The 22,508-nt window shown below is 37.0% G+C and overlaps 2 protein-coding genes across 9 annotated transcripts in view; one reads left to right on the top strand and one right to left on the bottom strand.

The window, feature by feature from the left end:
• Positions 1-13,028, top strand: part of LOC106101365 (protein daughterless) — a 69,331-nt gene extending 56,303 nt beyond the window's left edge. For 6 of the 8 annotated variants that reach the window (XM_013280562.1, XM_013280561.1, XM_013280564.1 and 3 more), the window contains 12 exons: positions 4,067-4,235; positions 4,367-4,545; positions 4,648-4,863; positions 5,140-5,313; positions 6,357-6,431; positions 6,762-6,867; positions 7,330-7,410; positions 7,584-7,689; positions 8,139-8,255; positions 10,052-10,197; positions 10,321-10,430; positions 10,505-13,028. In XM_013280562.1, coding sequence (XP_013136016.1) covers positions 4,067-4,235; positions 4,367-4,545; positions 4,648-4,863; positions 5,140-5,313; positions 6,357-6,431; positions 6,762-6,867; positions 7,330-7,410; positions 7,584-7,689; positions 8,139-8,255; positions 10,052-10,197; positions 10,321-10,430; positions 10,505-10,555 — 1,530 coding nt within the window. In that variant the 3' untranslated portion in view covers positions 10,556-13,028. Of the gene's footprint in view, positions 1-4,066; positions 4,236-4,366; positions 4,546-4,647; positions 4,864-5,139; positions 5,314-6,356; positions 6,432-6,761; positions 6,868-7,329; positions 7,411-7,583; positions 7,690-8,138; positions 8,256-9,532; positions 9,629-10,051; positions 10,198-10,320; positions 10,431-10,504 lie in introns of all 8 variants that reach the window. The other 2 variants (XM_013280560.1, XM_013280559.1) reach the window with 2 other exon arrangements.
• Positions 13,029-14,025: 997 nt separating this feature from the next.
• On the bottom strand, positions 14,026-22,393 carry LOC106101396 (probable nucleolar GTP-binding protein 1). The gene is made up of 15 exons (XM_013280625.1): positions 22,251-22,393; positions 22,018-22,170; positions 21,541-21,662; positions 20,941-21,076; positions 20,616-20,717; positions 20,193-20,285; positions 19,394-19,543; positions 18,856-19,013; positions 18,041-18,182; positions 17,267-17,447; positions 16,657-16,766; positions 16,239-16,357; positions 15,759-15,892; positions 15,037-15,191; positions 14,026-14,356 (listed from the first exon to the last, which is right to left on the bottom strand). The coding sequence occupies exons 1-15, from the start codon at positions 22,296-22,298 to the stop codon at positions 14,201-14,203; spliced, it is 1,959 nt and encodes a 652-aa protein (XP_013136079.1). The 5' UTR covers positions 22,299-22,393; the 3' UTR covers positions 14,026-14,200.
• Between the last annotated feature and the right edge of the window lie 115 nt (positions 22,394-22,508).

The raw sequence follows: 22,508 nt of genomic DNA, 5'->3' as shown, positions 1-22,508 counted from the left end.
AATTAACAACAAACTTGATTGCGATCAACATCAAATGTATCCATTATGAAAATATGATTTAACTACCTTTCGACCGCGACTCCGTCCACATGGAAATAAAAAAGCAAATGTAACTACTTTATTTATTTCCACGTGTTCTTCCCACCCATGATCTACATCTATGCCAAATTTCATCAAAATCCGTTCAGCAGTTTAGGCTACAAACTCTAACAAACGTCCATCCATCTAAACATTCGCGTTTGTAATACTAGCTTTCGCCCGCGACTCTGTCCGGGTGGATTTTAAGTAAAAACAAAAGTGAGTAGCCTATGTGTTTTTCCAGACTATGTATACACTAAATTTATGCGAAATTTCATCAAAATCCGTTCAGCCGTTTAGGTTTCAAACTCTAACAAACATCCATCGGTCTATACTTCGCATTTATAATATTAGTAAGATTATTAAAAGTTTTAAGTTTGTATAATAATGTATTAATGTAGTATAGGAATATTAAATAGTGCGGTGTAATTAATTCGTGTTTAATGAAGCGATGAGCTCACTCCCGCCGCTCGTAAAGACCCTCAAAATAAAGATTGCGGTATTAACATTCAAATCAGCTCATTGTGAGCTCCACTATAAATCTCCCTCGTTATTTTGTAATAAAAATATCTAATATACATCATTGTGACGTCAGAGTAGCCATCTGAGATACGTTGTGGAAAATGTTTACATAATTTGCAAAGTTTGTGATGAATTTAGAAAAAGTATAAGGTTTTTGATTGTTTATACTATGATAGGCTTTTTAGTTAGTATAGAATTTGCAGTATCTATACTATTATAATAAAGCGTAAACACACACTTCTTTGTTGCCTAAGATGTCAGCAATTACAGCATGTTGTTGAATAATTCTTTTAATAAAAAGTCCTACACTTACGTCATGCTTTAGGCTATATATTTTCACGCCATTAAACTTAGGGAGTAAATTTTTGATAAAAACCCTAATGTGGGAAAGAGACCATAAGTTGCTGCCAACATCAAGGAAGCGAGGTTGCCATGGTTTGTCATTTACAATTGATAATTTGCAACATGTAAACAATAAAATAAACTTTTCATAATTTTATGCGGATGAAGTCGCACGGGAACAGCATTTTTTATTTACGTTAACTTTGGTATAAATAATTCACGGTTAAAAGTATATGGCAGATATGCATATTTTAGAACTGAAGACGTACATAAGTCTGTATAGCTTTAATTTTATTTTTGTAGCTGACTGTACTATATTAAATACATTATATAGTTTGCATTCTGATTCACAAGTTAACAAAGAAAAACAATACAAAGCTATAAGATCGGCTACACAATTTTACAGTAATACTTAGGAGTGATCCGGGATCGCTATGAGTCATCCCGGCGGGAGGGACGCTCCGACGCTATGACGCGTTTCCTGCATAAACGCCGGGATAACGCGGGACGCAAGCGGATATAGTTTTATTGTGAAATTAATTATGTAAAGATGCGTAGATGTCAACTGAGCTATCATTGATGATAACCAGATGACGTCACAATTTTTAGTTTTATTATCTTCATTTTTAGATGTGACTAGCGGTCGCCTGCGACTTTGTCAGTACAGAATAAATAGTAGCCAGTAATACTCCCATGTGCATCAGATACCTTCCCGTTCTAGTTCAGACAGAAAGACATACATAAATTTAAAACATCAGCTATTTTATCAGGAACGTAAATTTTTCATTGCAATCATAATTCATACTAATATTATAAATGCGAAAGTTTAGATGGATGGATGGATGGATGTTAGAGTTTGAAGCCTAAACGAATGAACTGATTTCGTTGAAATTTGGTATAGATGTAGAGGATAGTCTGGAAGAACACATAGGCTGCCCACTTTTATTTTATTAATTCCACGCGGAGTCGCGGGCGATAGCTAGTATTACACAAAGACATTTTAATTGTGCGATACGTATGGATGCTTTTTAATTTAATTTTCTTTGTTTATATTCTAAGTGTGTAAGTACTGCACTCAATTATTGAATATTTTTCCCGTTGGTACCTCAATCCTAGATTAGGCATCGAGTTGCGCTAATTTCGGCAAAGCTGATTGCTAAGCTGTCACCTAATACAGCGCACAATGGACCACCGGACAAAGTAATGTTAATGCGAAAGTACAGTCGATACGAGAAGTGTTGATATTTTCTCTGAAATTATTGATATTGTTGCGGTTGTTCCCTTAACGGCTAGTTTAATTAAATTGAAACCCAAAATAATTGCTTAATTTTACAATTATATTTGTGTTTCCTTTATCTCTGTATCTTTATTTTATAAATTTAAATATTTCACTCGTAATAAGCATTCCAAGTTGATTAATGTTCAAACAATACTGCAGTTGTTTCATTAATTTAAAAACTACTTTTAGTTTAGTATTTTTGACAGAACAAATATATTTAAACGGTCTAATTTTATGAGTATTCTAGCTGTTGCTAACGACTTCGTCTGCATGAAATGAAAAATAATAAAAATAGCCTATGTTAGTCACGGATGAAAATGGTGACAAACTTTTTGGAATTGGCCCCGTATTTTTTAGAATTATTAAAACTACATACTAAAATGCGAAAATTACAAATCTTTTCTCTTTATAATGTTAAGTATAGATTGAATTACATTATTTTTAACACCGCTGTTAATACGCGTTGTCGGCGACTGTACTGGTGACAATAAGCCTAATTGCTCGCTTTCGCTGGCCGCGGCGTGTCGCAATTCTGTGGACCTGTATGGACCTCGGGCTTACACTCGACCTGCACTCGCCGCGGGGGTGAGGGGCGCGGGGCCTGCGTTGTGAAATTCTCCACAATAACTTCCCTTTCAAGAGGATTGACTCATACTTTGACTAAAGGGCAGACTGTAAGATAAATGTTGCTATAAACATTGCACATATAGTCGTGGAATTTCCTACCCGCCTTGAAATAGGGAAAATCACGGTTATTGTAATTAGGTCGAAATCATAGTATTTACGTAGGGTAGTGATTACTGTACGAGATTCGACCGTAAGTGGGAAGTTAATTTAATTCTGTAACTGGTAGTGTAGGTAGTCGATGTTATAATTGTAATGAAAAAACTATTTATATGTTTTGTTCAATGCTATATTTGGTGTTGCCTACCAAGACTCTGACTGTACCAGTACAATACAAGGATAGAATTCCTCAAACCAGTGACTAATTGTTAGACGATTGCAAAATCTTTTCCAGAAATGAATCTATATTAAGTTATTGTTCATTTGTTTCGGTCTCTGCGGCTAACGTTGGAATGAATTCGCGTTCAAAACTTCAGCTAATTTAAGTATGCCTTAAAATAAAAGTTTTTTAAAGAAGTCTTATTGTATTCCTTGAAATATTTCTTCACCTCAAACGGTAACTTATACTGTTTAAAGAATGATTTAACCGCGAAACTTAAATGTCTATAATAACCTTTGATAAATTATTTAAAACTAGCGTCCGCCTGTGACTCCGTCCGTGTGGTATTGAAAAAAAATCAAAAGTAATGCATGTGTTCTTCCAGACTACATCTTTATCATCTTGAAATTCGTTCAACGGTTTAGGCTCTAACAAACATCCATCCATGTAAACTTTTGCATTTATAATATTAGTATGATTATATTCGGGACAAAGCTTGAAGTTTCTATCAATTAAAGCTATTGTATACGAATAGATAAATTGTATTAAAGGATACCAAATATTGAATAATGTTCCGTGTTCTGATATCTTCACTACACGATCAATGATTTCAATCGTCAACTCAAACAATGCAGAATTACTGCTTTGATTTATTTACATTTTGTAATACAATACAATATAATTAATGTATTCATTGTTTAGAGATTATCATTTAGATAAACAACGCAACTTCAAGTCAGTAACCCACGGAGGTAGGCATTGAGGATTTCCTTTCGACGTGGTCCTGGCCACACCTCACTTATTTATACAGCTAGTGTTCTAGTTTAGTACAGATATTCGATTCTTCTAACTTATAGTAAATGGTGAGAATGTATTTAATAATTGCTTTGTTATAATTCCAGTATGGCAGCGATGAGTTCGGGCACGACTCTCCGAGCCGGTACGCGTCGCCGAAGGGCGCAGGCGCTGGCGCCGCGTACCAGGAGCCGTACTACGCGGCCGGGGAGTGGGGAGCCGGCTACTATCAGCCGCCCCCGCCCTACCACCACGACCCCTATGCCACATCGCCAGGTAAGCACACCACTATTACAGACTCGCACACAACACTTGTCTCTGTGACTTTGATAGCTTCAATTGGAATACAATTTCTACCAATTTAGTGTCTACTGTTGTGTATTGACCGATAGTTTTGGTGTTTTCAGGCATAGCGGGTAGCGGTGGGGCAGGGGCGGGGTCCGGTGCGGGCGGGGGTGGGGCCGAGGGCGCCGGGGCGGCAGGCGGTGCCGAGCTACCGCTGCCGCCCATGTCCTCGTTCCGGGCCGCCGCGCCCGTGCACTCGCCCACAGACACAATGCTACTCACAAAGCCGCCACTACAGCCCGTTAGTACAACCGCTACATAAGTTAAAGCACAAGAACTTATCAATAGAATTAATTGAACAAAACGCACTTACAATCCTTTAAAAATCATACTTGCACTTTAGATGTACGGCGGTGCGGCGACAAGCGTAGCGGGTGCGGCGCCGAGCGTAGGGGGCGGGGCGGGAGGCGGGGCGGAGGCGGGCAGCCTGTCTTCCTACGGCTCGTCACCTTCCACGCCGGTGCACTCGCCACCGCCGCTGCACGCGCGCCTCTACCCCCTCAAGCACTCGCCACACCCGCCACACCACCCACACCATATGCACCATCACAATGGACAGGTACACTATTGCAACATTCACCACCATCTCGACTCACGCAAGAACAAGCTTTGTATTTCCCTTTATGACGTATGTTCCAATCTTAAAGGGCCATTTCTACACTTCAGGGTAAAAACAGAGTTTTAGATGCTATATCGTGTACCACAAAAGACTCTATATTGAAGAAACAAAATTGATATTAACGTAAGGGAAAGAAGAAAATTATAGACTTTGAAGTAACCTGTAGAAGTGTGCTGTTAACTCTTATGTTAAAATGCTATTGTTAATGTATTCCAGCAACAGACCGCGGGGTGGGCGGGCGTGTCGTCACCGCCGGGCGCGGGCGTGGGCAGTGTGAGCGGCGTGGGCGCGGTGGGCGGCGTGGGCGCAGTGGGCGGCGTGGGCAGCGTGCCCAGCGTGCTGCCCAACGGTCACCCACACCACGTCGCCGTGTTTCCGCACAATGTTATGGTATATATTTATTTCAATATATACAGGATGATCTAATGTTTATTTTTAAAATATTAATTTCGTGATTTGGCATGATTTTAAAGCATGATCTCTAACTAAATAAAGTTAATTGTTTTTTTCCTAGAGTAGTTCCACTTTAAAAAAAGTAAAATGTGGATCAACTACATTGTAAATATTTACGTTTTATGTAATATCTTGGAATATACGACTTGTGTACTTTGTAGATACGATAAATTTATTCATAAATGTACTTTACCTGTATATTTTTACACACAAGTCGTATCTGTATAGTTTCTTACAGCTTTAAATATTTTTTTTTTAATTAACTATGAAAAATATGGTATGAATATGTCTGATAACTTTTTATGTAAATTATAATTCTAAACACAGTTATTGTCTTTGGAATATCAAACCATATTTTGCTAGTGTTTTAATATTATTTGTGTTTTGCTGTTGTTTTTTATGTTTGTTGTGTTTTTGTTTTAATATCAGCGACTTGCGTAGAACCCCCATCCTAACGCTCGACATATTTTACAAATTTTGTTTTTAAAATGTTAGTGATTTTTTTCATAGTTTGGTTTGTAGATAGAAATATAGATTTTGTACTGTGCTATAGAAGTATTCCGTATATAGTTAGTGTGTTTGTAAATAAATTTCAATAAATCTATACTAATATTGTAAAAAAGAAATATTTGTATTTTTGTTTGTAATGAAATAACTCAAAAACTATAAGGCCGATTTCAAAAATGCTTTCACTATTAAAAAACTGCGTTATTGAGTAACATAGGCTATGGGATTTTTTATTATTTTCTTAATTTATGCGGACAAAGTCACAAGCATCAGCTAGTATATAAGAATCCTATGGGATTTTCTAGAAAAAAATCTTTTGATCAAACATAACAGTTGAGTAATGTTGTAGTTGAGTGAAGTGGAAGTGAGAGTGAGTGGAAGGGAGTGTGGGAGTGGGAGGGAGTGTGGGGGATGTGTGGGGGTGCGGGGTGTGGGGTAGTGCGCGTGTCGCTGAGCGTGCGTGCGTGCGGTAGGGCGTGTCCGCGCCGGCGGAGCAGCGGCAGCTCGACGAGGCGATGGTGTTCCTCCGCGACCACTCCGACATCGTAGTGAGTACAGCACCCGCACTATACATAACACTTTCTTACCACAACCAACAAGAATACATTTAATTTATCGATTCTTAAATAACTCTGATGTCCCTTTCCTTTTTAGTTTTGTCTTTCAATTGGAATTATTACTGAATATTAGTGTAAATACATTATGAATGCATGTGTTTTTGGACCTGTCGCTCGTAGTTGTTGTGGCATGGAGCTTGTTATTCTGTGTTGTATTTGCTATAGTTTAAAGACTCATGGGTTCGATTCCTGACTGAGTATGATTTTAAATTTCAAAACAGGAAGCTTTGGTATCTATCTAAGAGTTACATGTTGTGACAGGGTGCGAGGATGGAGGAGAGGCTAGATGATGCTATTAATGTGCTGCGCAACCACGCGGAGGCACCGGACATGTACCCGCACGATGTACACCACCAGACAACGACAGGTAACAACCAATTGACCACAAACTCATTACCACCATCACCACTCACCATATACCACTCATTACACGATATTGTTGCAAATTCCTTTAACATAATCTATACTTATATAATAAAGCGTAAACACATTACTTCGTGGCGTAGGATGTCAGCAATCACAGCAATTTTTGAAATAATCCTTTCTTTAAAAAAAGCACAACCCGCTTTACGGTATATATGTTCAAGCTACTAAACCTAGAGGCTTAAGTAAATTGAAAAAAAAAACCTTCACGTGGGAAAGGGACCACAAACTACAAGCTGCTAACATTAAGGAAGCAAGGTTATTATGGTAACGGTAATTTTGACATTTGCTATTAAGAATTTGACAAATGTAAACAATAAAATTTTTATAATTTCATGCGGATGAAATTGTAAGGAAACAGCAAGTGTAAGATAAAGTAGGTAAAATGTTGCAATATGTGTTGCAGCGAGTAGAGTGGGGGGCGTGGGCGTGGGGCACGCGGCGGAGCCCCCCGTCAAGCTGGAGCGACATCTGCTGCCCAACACAAGTACGTCCTACAATAACAATACAGATATTAAAATGGTTATCTGTCTGATTGCAAGCCTCATTTGTTTCCTATATTTTTCAATCAGCACTGAAATACACATTTTTCTGTCCACTAAAACTTATTTCCACAAGCATCTGTATAAATGTAATAAGAAAGGTGATGTGATATTCCAGAGAAGCGCAAGGAGCCGCCGGACGCGGTGCTGGAGGCCAAACCCTCTTCCTCTTCAGCAGCAGCGGCAGACCTCGCCAAGCCACCCAACAAGCGCTCCCGCAGATAGTGAGTACCTAACCTCTCATACACACCCATATATACATTTATATGAGAAAATATCATAGTATCTCTTGTGAAAACTGAATTCGTTCTATTTTAACATCACGATTCCTTTAATTATAAATTCAATTAACTATAAAAAAATTAATTTTTTTCTTACATAATTAACATTTTAATTACGATGTTATCTAAGCTGTTTACTTTAGTAAATTGAATTATTTACATTTCTATAAATAAAATAATAATTTACAACTTAGAAAGTAGTAAAATTATCGTGATGTTACAAACTTCAACCTACCTTGAACCACATGAAAGATAACAACCAAAAAAAAATTTATTGAGTTGAAATATTATCATAATTTTATCATTCAAAGTTTGTGTCCTTAGCGAGTCTGACTGTATCAGTTGTGGTGTGTTTGTTGTTGTTGTTGTGGTGTGGTGTAAGACGTGTGTAGTGTTGCTAGCGGTGTTGTGGCGCGCAGCTGCTCCTCCGCGGACGAGGAGGACGTGGACCCCGACACGAAGGCGGCGCGCGAGAGAGAGCGCAGGCAGGCCAACAACGTGCGCGAGAGGTGCGACATACAACATGCACACAACATACACACAACATACACACAACATACACCATACACAACATACACCATACACAACATACACCATACACAACATACATATTAACGACAAAACGTTCAACATATAATCATCCGATCATAATATCATTTTTAAAATTATTCAAACACTTTTCACAACAATATGAACTGCAACATAGGTGATTACTAAAGGTCAAAAAATTGTTGTTTAGTGACTTCTCCATATTTCGATATGTTTGTTATGATTCCGAGATTTCAATATTATAATACTGATGTTTCTAACAATTGAATGTATTGAAACGTTAACTAAATTTAAATGTCACATAACCTGAAATTCACACATTCGCCAGATAGAGTCATATCTTTCTATAAGGTGATCCAAAAATCCGTTTATTTTTTCATTATATCTACATATTTAGAACTGCAGTATTTTAATTTATAAAGCATTTTTGATTCCTGCCCATGATAGTATCGTGGGTGTGAAATGATCTTGTTGGTAAATAATCTATGAAATTAAAAGACAAACTATGTTACAAATGTTTTTTACACTTCATTTTTACTTCAATAATGTTACATAACTTGTCGCACTAACCACCATGTGTATTGAAAAGTTTCAGCCTTGCCTCCTCACCGCTAAACCGCTAACAGGGTCATAGTATGTACTGTACTGTATGTCTTCATTATGTTATGTATTATAGGTACAAGGTAAGTACTCAAGTTATGAAAAAGAAATACATATCGCGAAGAAATTTCTTTTTTAAATTCATTCGTTCGGTATCATTCATTTCGGTCGCGTTTGTAGATATTCATTCGTTCGCATTAACGGTCATACGCTTTTTACTAACTGAAGGTATCGGGTTTAGTTTCGGGGAAACAGAAAGTAGGCTGTCTCTCTCTCGCGCACCGCCTTACAGGTAAGCCTCCTATAACGTCACATTGATGACGTAACAATACGTTACTGAATACGCCATTATCAAAATATAGTAACCAAATTAACGTATGCAAATTGATTATTCCATATAAGCGTTCTCAACTCGAATGTATTTTTGCGAAAAGAAACGTTCTCAACTCGAATGTATTTTTGCGAAAAGAAACGTTCTCAACTCGTATGTATTTTTCGATAGAAAAATGGCGTTATCTAAAAAGCTAGAGCACTGCGTAGCCACAATACCAATTTCAAATATCAATGTAACAATAAAAATAATCAAATAAACATACTAAAAACTAAAAATAGTTGTAACGATTGCATTATGCAATAGCTGCTCGTCAGCGGACGAAGGCGAGGAGGACGCGGACCCGCACGCCAAGGCACTGCGCGAGAAGGAGCGTCGGCAGGCCAACAACGCGCGGGAGAGGTGAGCCCCGCCCCGTACACGCCCCCACCCCTTTCATACGTTATGAAAAGCGGCCCCGTGCTTTTCATTACGGGGACCTGCCCCTTTTAGTACGTGGACCTGCCCCTTTTAGTACGTGGACCTTCCACTTTTATTACGAGACCACGCCCCGTTCTCACGCGGTACCGCTCCCACATGTACAGCTACATACTATGACTCAAATTGTTTGAAAAGCGGTGATTGGCCCAAACTGTTTAAAATATTGTATGTTTTACTTTTTTAATACAGCATGGTGCGTCCGACAAGAAACACTGTTGTTCATTTTTAGAGATTCAATTTGTTGAGTAATATAGAATTTACTCTTTTGAAACTGCAAAATTACAATATTTTCAGGAGCTGTGCATTTTGTAATTTTATAATGTGATTATATGTGTAAATGCATAGGATAAGGATACGTGATATAAACGAGGCGCTGAAGGAGCTGGGCCGCATGTGCATGACACACCTGAAGAGTGACAAGCCGCAGACCAAGCTGGGCATACTCAATATGGCTGTTGAGGTCATCATGACACTCGAGCAGCAAGTCAGAGGTGAGTCACAAGGAACACGGAACCTTTTGAACTTTGTAATAGAGTTTAAAATTTATTCACTTCAAATTTTTTCAAGTTAGTTCATTAAAAAATGACATGTGAGATGTTTGTGTTGTATTGCAGAACGCAACCTGAACCCGAAGGCGGCGTGTCTGAAGCGGCGCGAGGAGGAGAAGGCGGAGGAGGCGCCCAAGCTGCTGCCCGCCCCCCTGCACCACTACCAGCCCATGCCGGTACACACACACCCACAAACACTTTGATACTTGCTACATGTGAACAGGAAATGATTATGTAATGTTGTCACCAGGGCATGGGTCCACTCGGCGGGCAGCCCCCCAGCGGCGCGCCCCCGCAATAGCGACGCGTCGCCCGCCCCTGCGCCCGCCCCTGCGCCCCGCACTGACACAAGTGATCGCCCACCGCGCCCTCGGGACCGCCCACACACGCCCACACCGCGCCCACACTGGCTACCTCACGAAAAATGCTACAGTCATCAAAATTTCCTATTTATCTGTCTAAAACGATCTAAATTGTACTCATGTATGTTTGGAGTATGTAAAATTAAAATCCTTTATCTCGAGGTAAATTTTTCACGAACGATTTGTTTCCAAATTTTTCGGTTCTTTGATGTAAATATTTATCAAAACTTCGTTTCTATTCGAAATCTTTTATATCGTACTATCTTTGTTAGCTACCTAATCGTTTGTGTGAAATTTACCTCGACTTGACTGACACCCCAGTGATTGTGTGAGGTAGATAAGTGCGAAATGTGCTGTGGTTAAAATTAAGGGGCGGCGTCTGCAAGATGCCCCGCCCCCTGCCGCCTCGGCCACGCCCCCGACCACGCCTCGGCGAGGCGATCCTCCCAAAGAGTGTGGTGAAGCAGTGCGCAGCTAAGAAGTGCGCAGTTAAGCAGTGCGCAGCTAAGCAGTGTCGGACTCTGTAGCTATAAGTGTGTATATTATTAGAGGTAGAGATAGTTTTGTATGCCCCGGCCCGGGATAAGAGAGAATCGAAACGGAATTGTAAATTACTAGCCTAGGACGTATGTATAGGTATTATAGTGTAATTGATAAATATATAAGAAAAAAAGATATTTTTAATTACGATTTAAAAATGTTTCGTTTCGCTGCCATATGCATAGGTGAGTCTGTTAGTGGGTTTTATTGGTGACGCCGACATCTGTACTGTTCCTCGACAATATTGCGGGAGTTTCATTTTATTCAATTATTATACGAGTTTTTAAATTATGGACGCGTTTATCTCGGCGAAATTCCACACGATTTGCGATTTTAAAATATTCGACTAGCGAAGAAAACAACTTGACAAATGACGTCATAAAACTGAGTTTATTGAAGTGAATCGTGTGGTAATTTGCGTCCGGTCGTTATATAAATGCGTGTTCGCGAGCGGCCATATTATTTATTACATGCATTTATAAAGAACGACCAAACAACGGCTGCTAACTTAAGAATGTACTTAAGAGATTGTTCTCTTTGTACCGAAACTCCAGTGAAACTTTATTGGTTTGACTTAGTTTCTACGCTCGGACGTAGTTTTATTTTTTATTTTTATATACTTTTATTTTTAATTCGGTAGCTATTTGTTTTATCAAGTACTTATGTAACTGTGATCGACGCCCACAATATTTACTACACGGAAATTAAATTTTATATACGTTAGATTTTTGATTTTGAATGTATTGTTTTTTGTGTAGTAAATGTTGTCGCAATGAAGTTATTTCGACAAAATAATTTTCATGTTCATAATTCGATCATGAATTTATATTTATTACTGTATTTCCATGACAATCGCCTAATTGAATATTTACTTATTTACATATATTTATATATATGCTGATTTGAAAGAAATTATTTTTCCTCATGTCTTTTATGAAATGTGAGTTTATAAAAATAATCGGGTGCTTTTTGGCCTAATCTCACAGTTTATGACGCATGTGGTTATTTAATTTTTTTCATATGTTAAAAATCAAAAAGACAGTTTTGATTATTTTCGATTTCAAAATGTGCGCTTTCTTATTGCTATTAAATTTGATTATATTACGAACGAAGCGCACTCAAGGTTATTAATTTCTCTGAAGCTCAATGTTGGAATGCACATATTTTCGTAGGTATTTAATTTGTGTTTACAGTACTGTTGTGGCGCGAAATTTGTTTCAAAGTATATAGAAACAATTACAATATGTACTAGATAAGTAATCGCTAAGATTATGAGGAAAGTACAATATTGCTAGTTGTTTCGTGTTGGAGAACTGTATTATATAGCGTAAGTTGACTGCGACGTGCTCCGGCCAACAACCCCCGGAGCGGGGGTGAACTCCCCCTTTTGTACTTTTCGTTATAAATTTTAAAAAAAATTCTTATTGAAAGTTCAAAATATTTTTTTAGTATTTCGTATTGTAGTTTGTAAGCCACTTAATTACTTGCGACTCTTTAGTTTAGCTTAGTTGACTTTCTCTTCCATCTAGATTTTAATTTAAGTTTTTTTTTTATATAATTATAATGATTTGTTTGAACGCACGATGCGACAATTAATCGGTACATGTGAACGTGTAATTTATTCGCAATATTGAAGCTCAGATTTTTAAGAAACCGAAGGTATTTTTTTCTGTTCTGTTGCATTGATCCTGGAGATTGTGTACAAAACGAGGCTTATTTGTTAATTTTTGTTTATTCTTCTCTGTTTGTCCGCTGCCACCGGCGCCCCCTCTGTTCAAATGCATAGTTTAAAATGATGTAATTAAACAAGAAAGCTCTAATTATAAAAATGAATAATATTAATTAAATATAAATGTGCCATTCATTTTGCTACTTATGTGTTTTATTTCGACCTCATAAATCACCAGGGAAGGGATCACGGTAGGGCGGGGTTGGACGACTCCCAGGGCACTAACAAGGGCCGTCACATTCTACGAATAACTCACAGTATCCTGTTTATAACTATTTTAAAAATTGTTACTAGTAGCGCCATAGGCCGTACTGTAATTACAAAAAGATTCAAAAATGCCCAACTATAATCATTACTAGCTGCTTCTTAAGACTTCATTCACGCAGAACTAAAAAAAATAGTAATAAATATAACCTACGTTTCTCACTGATGACGTAGCTTTATAATAGAAAAGAAATTTTCAAATCCGCCTAGAAGTTTTGAGGTATTACAATACAATCATATTTTTTTTTTCAAAATTTGGTTATGTCCTATGAAACGTGGTGCAAATGCCATTTTCACCGTACTCCGGGTTTAAATGCAATTAAAATAATCGTGCATTACATAACCTTATCTTATGCTTAGGTACCTTAAACGCAACAAAATATTGCAAAGCAAAAAACGTTATTCGTCCTGTAGTGAACATACTAAGAAAATGCTGTTTTGTGCCAAGAACGTTAGTCAAATTAAAATTAAGTAGACACCAAAAATCTTTTAAATTAACATCTATCTAAGAAAAAAACAATATAGGCGGTTGCAAAAATTTAATATGTTTTGATGTTCGAGTTTTCTTGCCACCTAATGATTAGTTGACAGAGGAATGTGTCACAAAAAGATGAAATTTAACAAATGATAGCTATGGTTTAAATACCAATAAAATTTGTAGCCTTTACGAGATATTTGAATAAAAGTAAAAACTTTAAAATGAAAAAAGGATTAGCAAACTTTAAAGCCCTCTAGCGCCCAAACGATGCAACTTTGGACAGAGGTAAGTTGGGTCAACTAGTCATTATTGGGACCTAGAAATCGTCTTTCCCAGACAAGTTTTTAAGTAATTCAAGTCCAAAAAAAGTATGGTAAGTAAAGAAAACAAAATGTTTTGTTCAACTTTATTTCAATAATAACACACTGTAGTCCTTGCAAAGTAGTTTTTACACATTCTGTTTGTACGATCGTTGAAATACTTTATTATAAAAAGAAACAGATATTCTTTTTGTGTTAACTTTATTGATATATAAAATGCGATACAACAGTAATATGGCAGCAGCGAGGCATGTTACCGCCTGTCCGTTTTTCCGACGCCGCGTTTTCCCGCGAACAGATGTTTTGGCATCTTGGTGCCGATGAAGCGATCCGCTTCTCCCTTCAGCCCCATTCGCTTCGTTTTCTTCGCAATCGCGACGTGCGCCATCTTCTTTGCCCTCTTTTGCATCTAAACAATGAATATTTAAAAATAAATGCATGTTTTAAATTATCATGTTATGAAATGTCGTCTTTGTTTTGAAAATTAGTTGTATCTTGTTATAAATGAATTACCTAATTATGTTGTAATTCCGAATGATGTAAAGTGTAAAAAGTTAATTCAATCATTATAATTATTAATTCAAATGCTCCTACTGAGTTTCCTTTAAGTTTTTTTTAACAACTGTGGGTTGATTTCACACTTTTTCAAATATGTGTAGACATCACGATGTTTTCTTCGACTATAAGAAAGTTCGATAAATCAATCAAATTGGTACATGGCGGGATTCGAATCGAGGATCCGGTAATAAGTCCTATACTTCTGAGCCACTGAACAATCGTCATACAGTTATGTACAATTTTTCGTAGTTTTTAATATTGATTTAAACCCAAAATACGTAGAAAGTGTTTCTTAGTTATTTAAGAAAGTGTGGTATTAGTGTATGTAGCCTGTGCCTGCAGCATGAAATATATAGGGAACAACATTTTTCCACCGATACTATATACGATGACATCTCAATTTTGCCGCCAAAACGTATCTCAGTTTGAATTGTGACTGTGACTATGGGACACCAGGTAGCGCGGTAGTGAAGTGTGAAACATTGGTGTATGTTTTTGAACTTGTTTGGTGTAGTGTTAGTAAATACATACAGCGACATCCTTGACGCCCTGCGTGTCCCGGGGCGGGCGGGACACGGTGCGGTCTGTGCGGGCGCGCTTGGCGGCCGGCGCCGACAGCGAGCGGGAACGCGACCGCGACTGCGTGCGCGTGAAGTGCGCCTCTTGCGTCTCCGACATGTCCACACCTGTAAACATTCATTATAAACAACTGAATTTAAAACACATTGTTTTCCTATTCATCATCAACTTGCCCTTATCCCTTACGGAGGGTCGGCACAGTATGTGCTGCTCCACACATCTCTATTAGCTATCATATCTGAATCCACTACTTTCTTAAGCATATCTTTCACACAATCCATCCATACTTTCTTCGGTCTTCCTCTACCTCTGTAGCCATCCACATTCAATCCATCCAATCCACTTTCAGGTTTATGTCTCCATCGTCACGCATAACATGTCCTTACCACGCTAACCTTCACCTAAACTTCCTCTAATATACACATTCTTAACTTTATCCATTCTTGACACACCACACATTGTTTTCCTATTGAATTTTTGAATTTATGCGCGGCCACTTGGCCAGGACAGTTGGCCAGTAACGGTCAATAACAGTCAATCAATAGTCCATTAACTGTCGTGTATACATGTAGATATGGTGGGAATGGAAAGGGACTAAAATTAGGTCTCTGGCCTCATATTCATCAAAGTGTACGTGGAATTTCTCCCGGTTGACGGCTGTGTTGTGTACTGACCGAGTTTCTCCATCTCATCCCTGAGCCTGGTGGTGCTGCGGTCGCGGGCGCGCGCGCGGCTGGTGCGCGGCATCACCGGCTTCGTCGACTGCTTCGTCAGACGAGACTCGTCCTTCAGGATCGCCTTCTTGTTGCTGGAATATAACAAATTTAATATGATAGCTTCCTCTTAGAATATCGAAAAAAAAAAAATGTAAAACTACTTTGAAATACAAATACAATCTTTAGATCCACAAAAATCAAAATTACAAATTTTTCCTCTTTATAACATTAGTATAAATAGACATACATGTTAAAAACACGCCATCTCATGTAAAAAAATTACTACTCACAAGTTGATGAAATTGTATCCTAGCTACAAATTAATAATATCCAAAAGCCTTTCTTTTCAATTAAAACATAACCTAAAATTTCGCATAACCAAAGCTTTGATTAAACGTAGTTGAAAACATCAAAAACCTTAGCAAATAAGATAAATACCGTATTTGTACAGCCAGTTGTCGTATCTCGCGCATGGTCTCGTCCAGCTCTATCTTCGGCACCGCGTACAGGCCGCCCGCCTCGCGCACCTCCTCCTCCTTCTCCAGCTCGGACAGTTTCTGTAACACACATGAGGTTAGTATCGATTTTAATCCTTGAATTTATGTAGACATTGATTCCTCACAAAAAAAAATGCTTTGGAAACAGAAGATCAAGATATAGACAATATTCTCAGCAAAAATAAATAAAACAATAAGAAAGTTTTACAAAGTTACTAGAGTTGAAAAATATATATTTATGGTATTTTGCTTAACTAATGTTATTTGATTAATATAAATTAACAAGTGTGAAGAATCATAAATGTGGGACATAATAAATATTAATACAGAAGTATATAGAATAGTATATAGTTACTAACTTCGAATATTTCAGGGTCGATGTAATCAGCGATGTTGTGTCCCTCCCAGAACTCTGGTATGGCGTCGTGTCGCTCCTCCTCCGGGATCTCGGAGTAGTTCTTCTGTAGATCTGAAACGTGAACAATAACGTCAATATCACATACTCAAAATACGAGGTTTTTTTAAACTTTCAGGGGTAAATATTTATTATAATGGCTCATTAAATGGGAACGCATTGAGTAAAAAATGACATATCCATACTCTTTGGTAGACAAAGATTAAATATTCTGCTAAAGAGGTGACATACTGGCCAGTAAGAATTTTAACCTTTTAATAAAGAAAAAGATGGATAGAAAATAAGACAGAAATAGAGCATTCATATGTTTTGAATAATTATTTCTTCAATAAAAAGCCCTTAAACTTATGACACTCTTTAGGCTATATATGTTCATGCTATTTAACTTAGGGGGTAAATGAATTGAAAAAAAAAACCATGGGGGAAAGGGATCATAAACTACAAGTTGCTAACATTAAAAAAGCAAGAATATTATGATAACGGTAATTTTGACATTTAGAATTAAGAATTTGCCACGCGGATGCATTATTTGTAACAATAGTGTGGGTACATACCGAGTACATAGTCATCTCCCTGTTCTAATTCGATGTCTCTCTCCAGTTTCCGTTTCCTTGTCTCCCTGGCGGCGCGCTGCTGCAGACGTTCAGCGACCGCGGGCGGTATGACCGGGGGCCGCGCCTTGCCGTCGCGGGCTGTCGGCACCGCCACGTGAAGCCGGTTTAGAATACCATCCACCTATAAATACATTTTAACAGTGGTAAAGCATGCTTTAATATCTTCAGACTAGACCACGTTTATATTATTTTAGTCCCTTTTTCTTCCCACTTTTTTCTTATTAGGATTGGAAGGGGGATTGATAGATTTGATGATAAAAGGTAAATATTCTCTTTATGTGTCTCAAACGCATCTTAAATTTGCTGTCGTTTTCCCGCGAATTCAAATGACCACTGTTTACATCTTAGTAATATTATAAAAGCGAAAGTTTAGATGGATGGATGTTAGAGTTTGTAGCCTAAACGGCTGGATGGATCTCAATGAAAATTGGCTCAAATGTAAAGTATGGTCTGGAATAACATAGGCTACTTTTTTAATTTCAGGCGGACGGAGCCGCAGGCGAAAGCTAATTATCACATAAAGAAACAACAAATAGAATGGTTCCTGGTCCACATTTAGCTAGTACAGTTAGACGGTAGTACTAACTGGAATGGCATTAAAATGACATATGGAGACTAACTTGCACTAGTAAATCCATACAATTAATGATTTTACTAGTCTAAGTAATCCATGCCAATAAAACTGTAATTGGTATATTTCCAAGTTTCCCTGACCTTCTTAGTCCTCATCTTCTCGGTGACGCGGTGTGAGAGCAGCCGCTCGCAGGCCTCCAGCTTCACTTCCTGCACACCCTCCTCCGTCAGCGTCGACATGCGCATCACAGGCACCGTGCGCAGCTCGGAAGTGGAATCCACGCTGCAATTTCAACAATCATACTAATATTAATCATTTTTGGATGGATGTTTATTACTGCGTCAGTCTAAAACTCGAATTTGCAATAAAACATAGTTTGGAAGAACATATACTAGGCTTTTATTTTATTTTAGACGAAGACGACAATATTATATTATACAATACTCTCAAATTACTGTTCGCGACTTCATCCCCGTGAAATTAAATGGTGAAAGATTTTTTTTAAATCGGCTCAGTAGATTTTGAATTTTTTCAATGCATACATAAATACAAATCTTTCCTATCGAAACAAGTATAAGATTACTCTGAACTACAATAACATTTTGACGTCCGTCAGATTGTAAACAGCACTTATGAAGTGGAAAGTTTAAATTTTGTTTTAGTATTCGACTGTATATCTATTAAATCGATTTATATCAATACTAGCTTTCGCCCACGACTCCGTCCGCGTGGAATTAAAAAAAACAAAAAAAAAGTAAGTAGCCTACGTGTTCTTTCAGAGTATCCTCTACATCTTTACCAAATTTAATCGAAATCAGTTCAGCCAATTAGGCTACAAGCTCTAACGAACATCCATCCATCTAAACTTTTATATTTAGTATGATAATATGTTATGTGTAACAAGAATAACGTAATAAAAAAAGATATTAGCTGTATGTCAAAGTGTAATACTCACTTGACGAGGTTTCCCTTAGCGCAGACCTCCTCCAGCTGCTGTATGAGCTGCCTCTTCCCCTCCGCCAGCTCCTCAGGCTTCACCACATCCATCTTGTTGAGCACCACTATCAGCGGCTTGTTGCTGAACAACGGCTTTATGCTCTCGAACAGTGATATCTGGAATACAGTACTTTAGTAACTAAGTGTTCCTGTGCGGCTTCATCCACATGAAATTATGAAAACTATCTATCTATCTATCTAATAATATCTGGAAAATGTATAGCTTAAGAGAATAATTCGAAAATTTGGGATTGGATTTTTTTACATTCTTCTTATTTTATTATTATAAAATGGCAAACGAGCAAGCCAACTTAATTCAAAAGACGGAGACACTACTGTCCATACATTTGTGTCTCCTCCGCCATTAAATCCAATTTCCCTTCCTTTCTTATAAGAAATGGTTGGGTAGGGACTAAAATAACAATTAAAGAGACATAACAAAGATGTGTGCACATTTCATTATAATAGTATATATATAAATAGTATGTATTGTATACCTGTTCCTCAATGGTGTGTCCGCACTGCTCGGAGGGGTCCAGGAAGTAGAGCACGGCTGCGCGCAAGTGCGCCAGCGCGGTCACCGCCTGCATCTCTATCACGTTGCGCTCCTCCAGCGGGTGGTCCAGGATACCGGGCGTGTCTATTACCTGCGACACATCCTCACATCAGCTCAGACCCCAATGAGCTCGGAACACCAAGTTAATGGACGCTCACTGGTTGACTTTACTTATATCTTTGAAGTTAATACACACATTAAGATTCTGTCAATGTATCGGATAAAGGTACATATGAAATTCAAAAATTAATTTAGTAGATAATGGGATTTGAAGCTAGGAGCTGTTGATTACAAGTCAAATGCTTAAACCTTAAGCACCTGACGCTCTATGTTTTTGTTTAGTTATTAACAAAACTAGATAAAAATAGGAACCAGACAGCATTAGAAGTTTGACTCATGATTAAAAATATATTTGACTTAATCCATATAGATTTATTTTTTGGTTAGATGTACAATCAATTTGGGACAAACTGTAAGCAGATTTGTTGTGCTGTTTTACAGTGTAAGTTAGAAGGTAGCCTCTATTTTCTATCTACTTTCTAGGGTCAGAATATCGTGGCGTTTAAAATGTCTCCGATAAGACCACATCTGCATTGAATTAAAAACAAAACTTAGGAAGTCTAGGTGTTCCAGACTTTCCTATATCAGTGATCAAAATGCATTAAACTATTGTAAAAATATATAGTAACATCCTTACATCTATACATTTCACGTTTTTATTAGTATGAAGTATAACATACCTGCCACCTTAGATACTTGTAGTCAGTGTGTCCTACATACAAGCTCTTTGTGGTAAATGCATATGGTTGCACTTCGACATCTGCTCTTGTGATCTGAAAACACAAACATATTATTCAAATATTTTTATAGTTAAGGTGGTAGACACGCCTTGCTTTACTAAAATAGTCAAATGATTGTTGCACATATCATGCAAAGATGCATTGTCTACTTTTAATTGATAGAGGATCACAGAGACAGGTGATGTTTCCCATCCTCAAACCCACTTATTATCATTTCCTTATAAGAAAAGGGTGAAAAGTGATTTTTTTCAACAAGCTTTCAAACAAGAAACCATAACATATAATGCAAAGAATAACCATTTGAGTAACATTTAGACAAAAGGAAATTTGACAGTTTATAATGTGATTAGATAAAAATTATACCTTGTTGATAAAACTGGATTTGCCAACATTAGGGAAGCCACAAATGATGATTGTCCGTGTGTATGGATCTATAGAGGGTAACCTCGCCAAGTGTTGCCGCACCTACACAAAAATACATTTTATACACTCATAATTCACTTTATATAATAAAAATGAATTTAAACATACAAATGAATTAGAATACAATTGCTTTGGAGTAAATTATAGGAGAGAAAACAATCATTTAACAGTGTTTAAAGTAAAAAAAAATATATTTTTTCCAAAACAATAGGCCCATTGTTTTTTTTAATAACTCACTTTATTAAAAAAATCATAAAATCTGTACCTGTTCCAAGTATGTAAGATTAGCACCTTGCCTCTTCATAATAGTGGCCATCCGACCTAAGGCAGCTCTTTTCAGTTGTTTGCAACGGTATAGGGAGTCTCCATATTTGAGCAGCCTTACATAATCTTTTGCAACACTGTAAATAAATCAATTAGTCGAATAATGAACTGTTCATATAACAAACCTTTTTGTTTTAAGGCATATTTAAATTTTTCTGGGAGGATTACTTATGGTGTTTTTGTTTTATCAAAATTATAAATGTGAAAGTTTAGATAGATGGATAGTTTTGAGTTCATAGCCTAAATGGCTGAACAGATCTCAATGAGGCATAGTCTGGAAGACAATGCTACTATCTTTTGTTTTATTTTATACCACACTAACTTTTGCCCCCAACCTTGTTTTTGTAATATTAAAAAATAATAAATATGTAGTAACAGTGAGTACACTGATAATGTATCTTTTTAATGGTGTAAGAATTTTTGAAACTGGTCCAGTGGTTTTTGAGCCTATTCATTACAATAAAAGTTTTCCTCTTTATAATATTAGTATAGATGGACAGAGTCATAGGGAAAGCTAGTATATCAATAAAAATATTCTTACTTGTCAATTAGATGTCTTGCAGTGTTTAGCTGGCCTAAGCCAAGTTTGTAGTGGTCTTTGTCATAGAGAACATTCATTAGATCAGCATAAAAAGGGTGAACATCATCGAGTTTTGGAAATTCCTGAAATGCATACAAAAATGCTGTTCATTATCGCAACTTTTGGATTTCAATATATAGAAGATCTATGTCATTTGATTGTGCAATAATTTTAAATAATAATATGTATGAATACGAATTTCCAAAATATTTTTTATATGTTTAAATTACCAAAATAAAATTTCCTTAAACATTACGTCTGAAAGATTGGAGACTTTTGCCTGATAATGAAATGTATATATAACATGAATCTCAAAAGGGATTGTTTGTTTGTTTTGGTCAAAAGTTATTTCGATGACACTATTTGGATAAATTATTGAGAATATTGAAATCAATTGCAGTTGTAATTATTTAATTGCTTTAACAAAAATAAACTTACCTGAATAATCCTCGACAGACGATCATGAAAGTTTTGTTGTGTGAATTTTACTTTCCTTATATAAAATGCACGTATGCGTGTTATTTTATAATGTTTATGCACAACTGTTGGCGTTTTACGTTGTGTTTTTGATAATATTATATCAATAAAGTCCTGAAAATAAAATTAATAAATATTTAAGGTTATCATCCAAAAGTTTACAGTTTTTTACTACATCATTTTATTGCACTTACCTTAGCTGTAGGAACTACAGCAATCTTCTTGAAGTTGTATAAACTCATTTTGATCTATTTTAATCCTACTTTTGTTTAAAATAAAGACTTGCAGAGTCCACACGTAAACACGTGCAGATCTGCAAATTAAAAAGGACGTAAGATTAACGTCAATGTCAAAACAAACGAAATCAAAGAGCAATAAAACAAATAATTCTTGTTATGAAAACACCAAAAAAGTTAAAAGCAAATTACGAGCTTGTTGATTGATTGATTAAT

This window comes from Papilio polytes, unplaced genomic scaffold (assembly GCF_000836215.1).
Source record: "Papilio polytes unplaced genomic scaffold, Ppol_1.0 DF823991.1, whole genome shotgun sequence".
Taxonomy (NCBI): domain Eukaryota; kingdom Metazoa; phylum Arthropoda; class Insecta; order Lepidoptera; family Papilionidae; genus Papilio; species Papilio polytes.
Note: the sequence above shows the minus strand (reverse complement) of the source record. Positions and strands in the feature narration are given on the sequence as shown.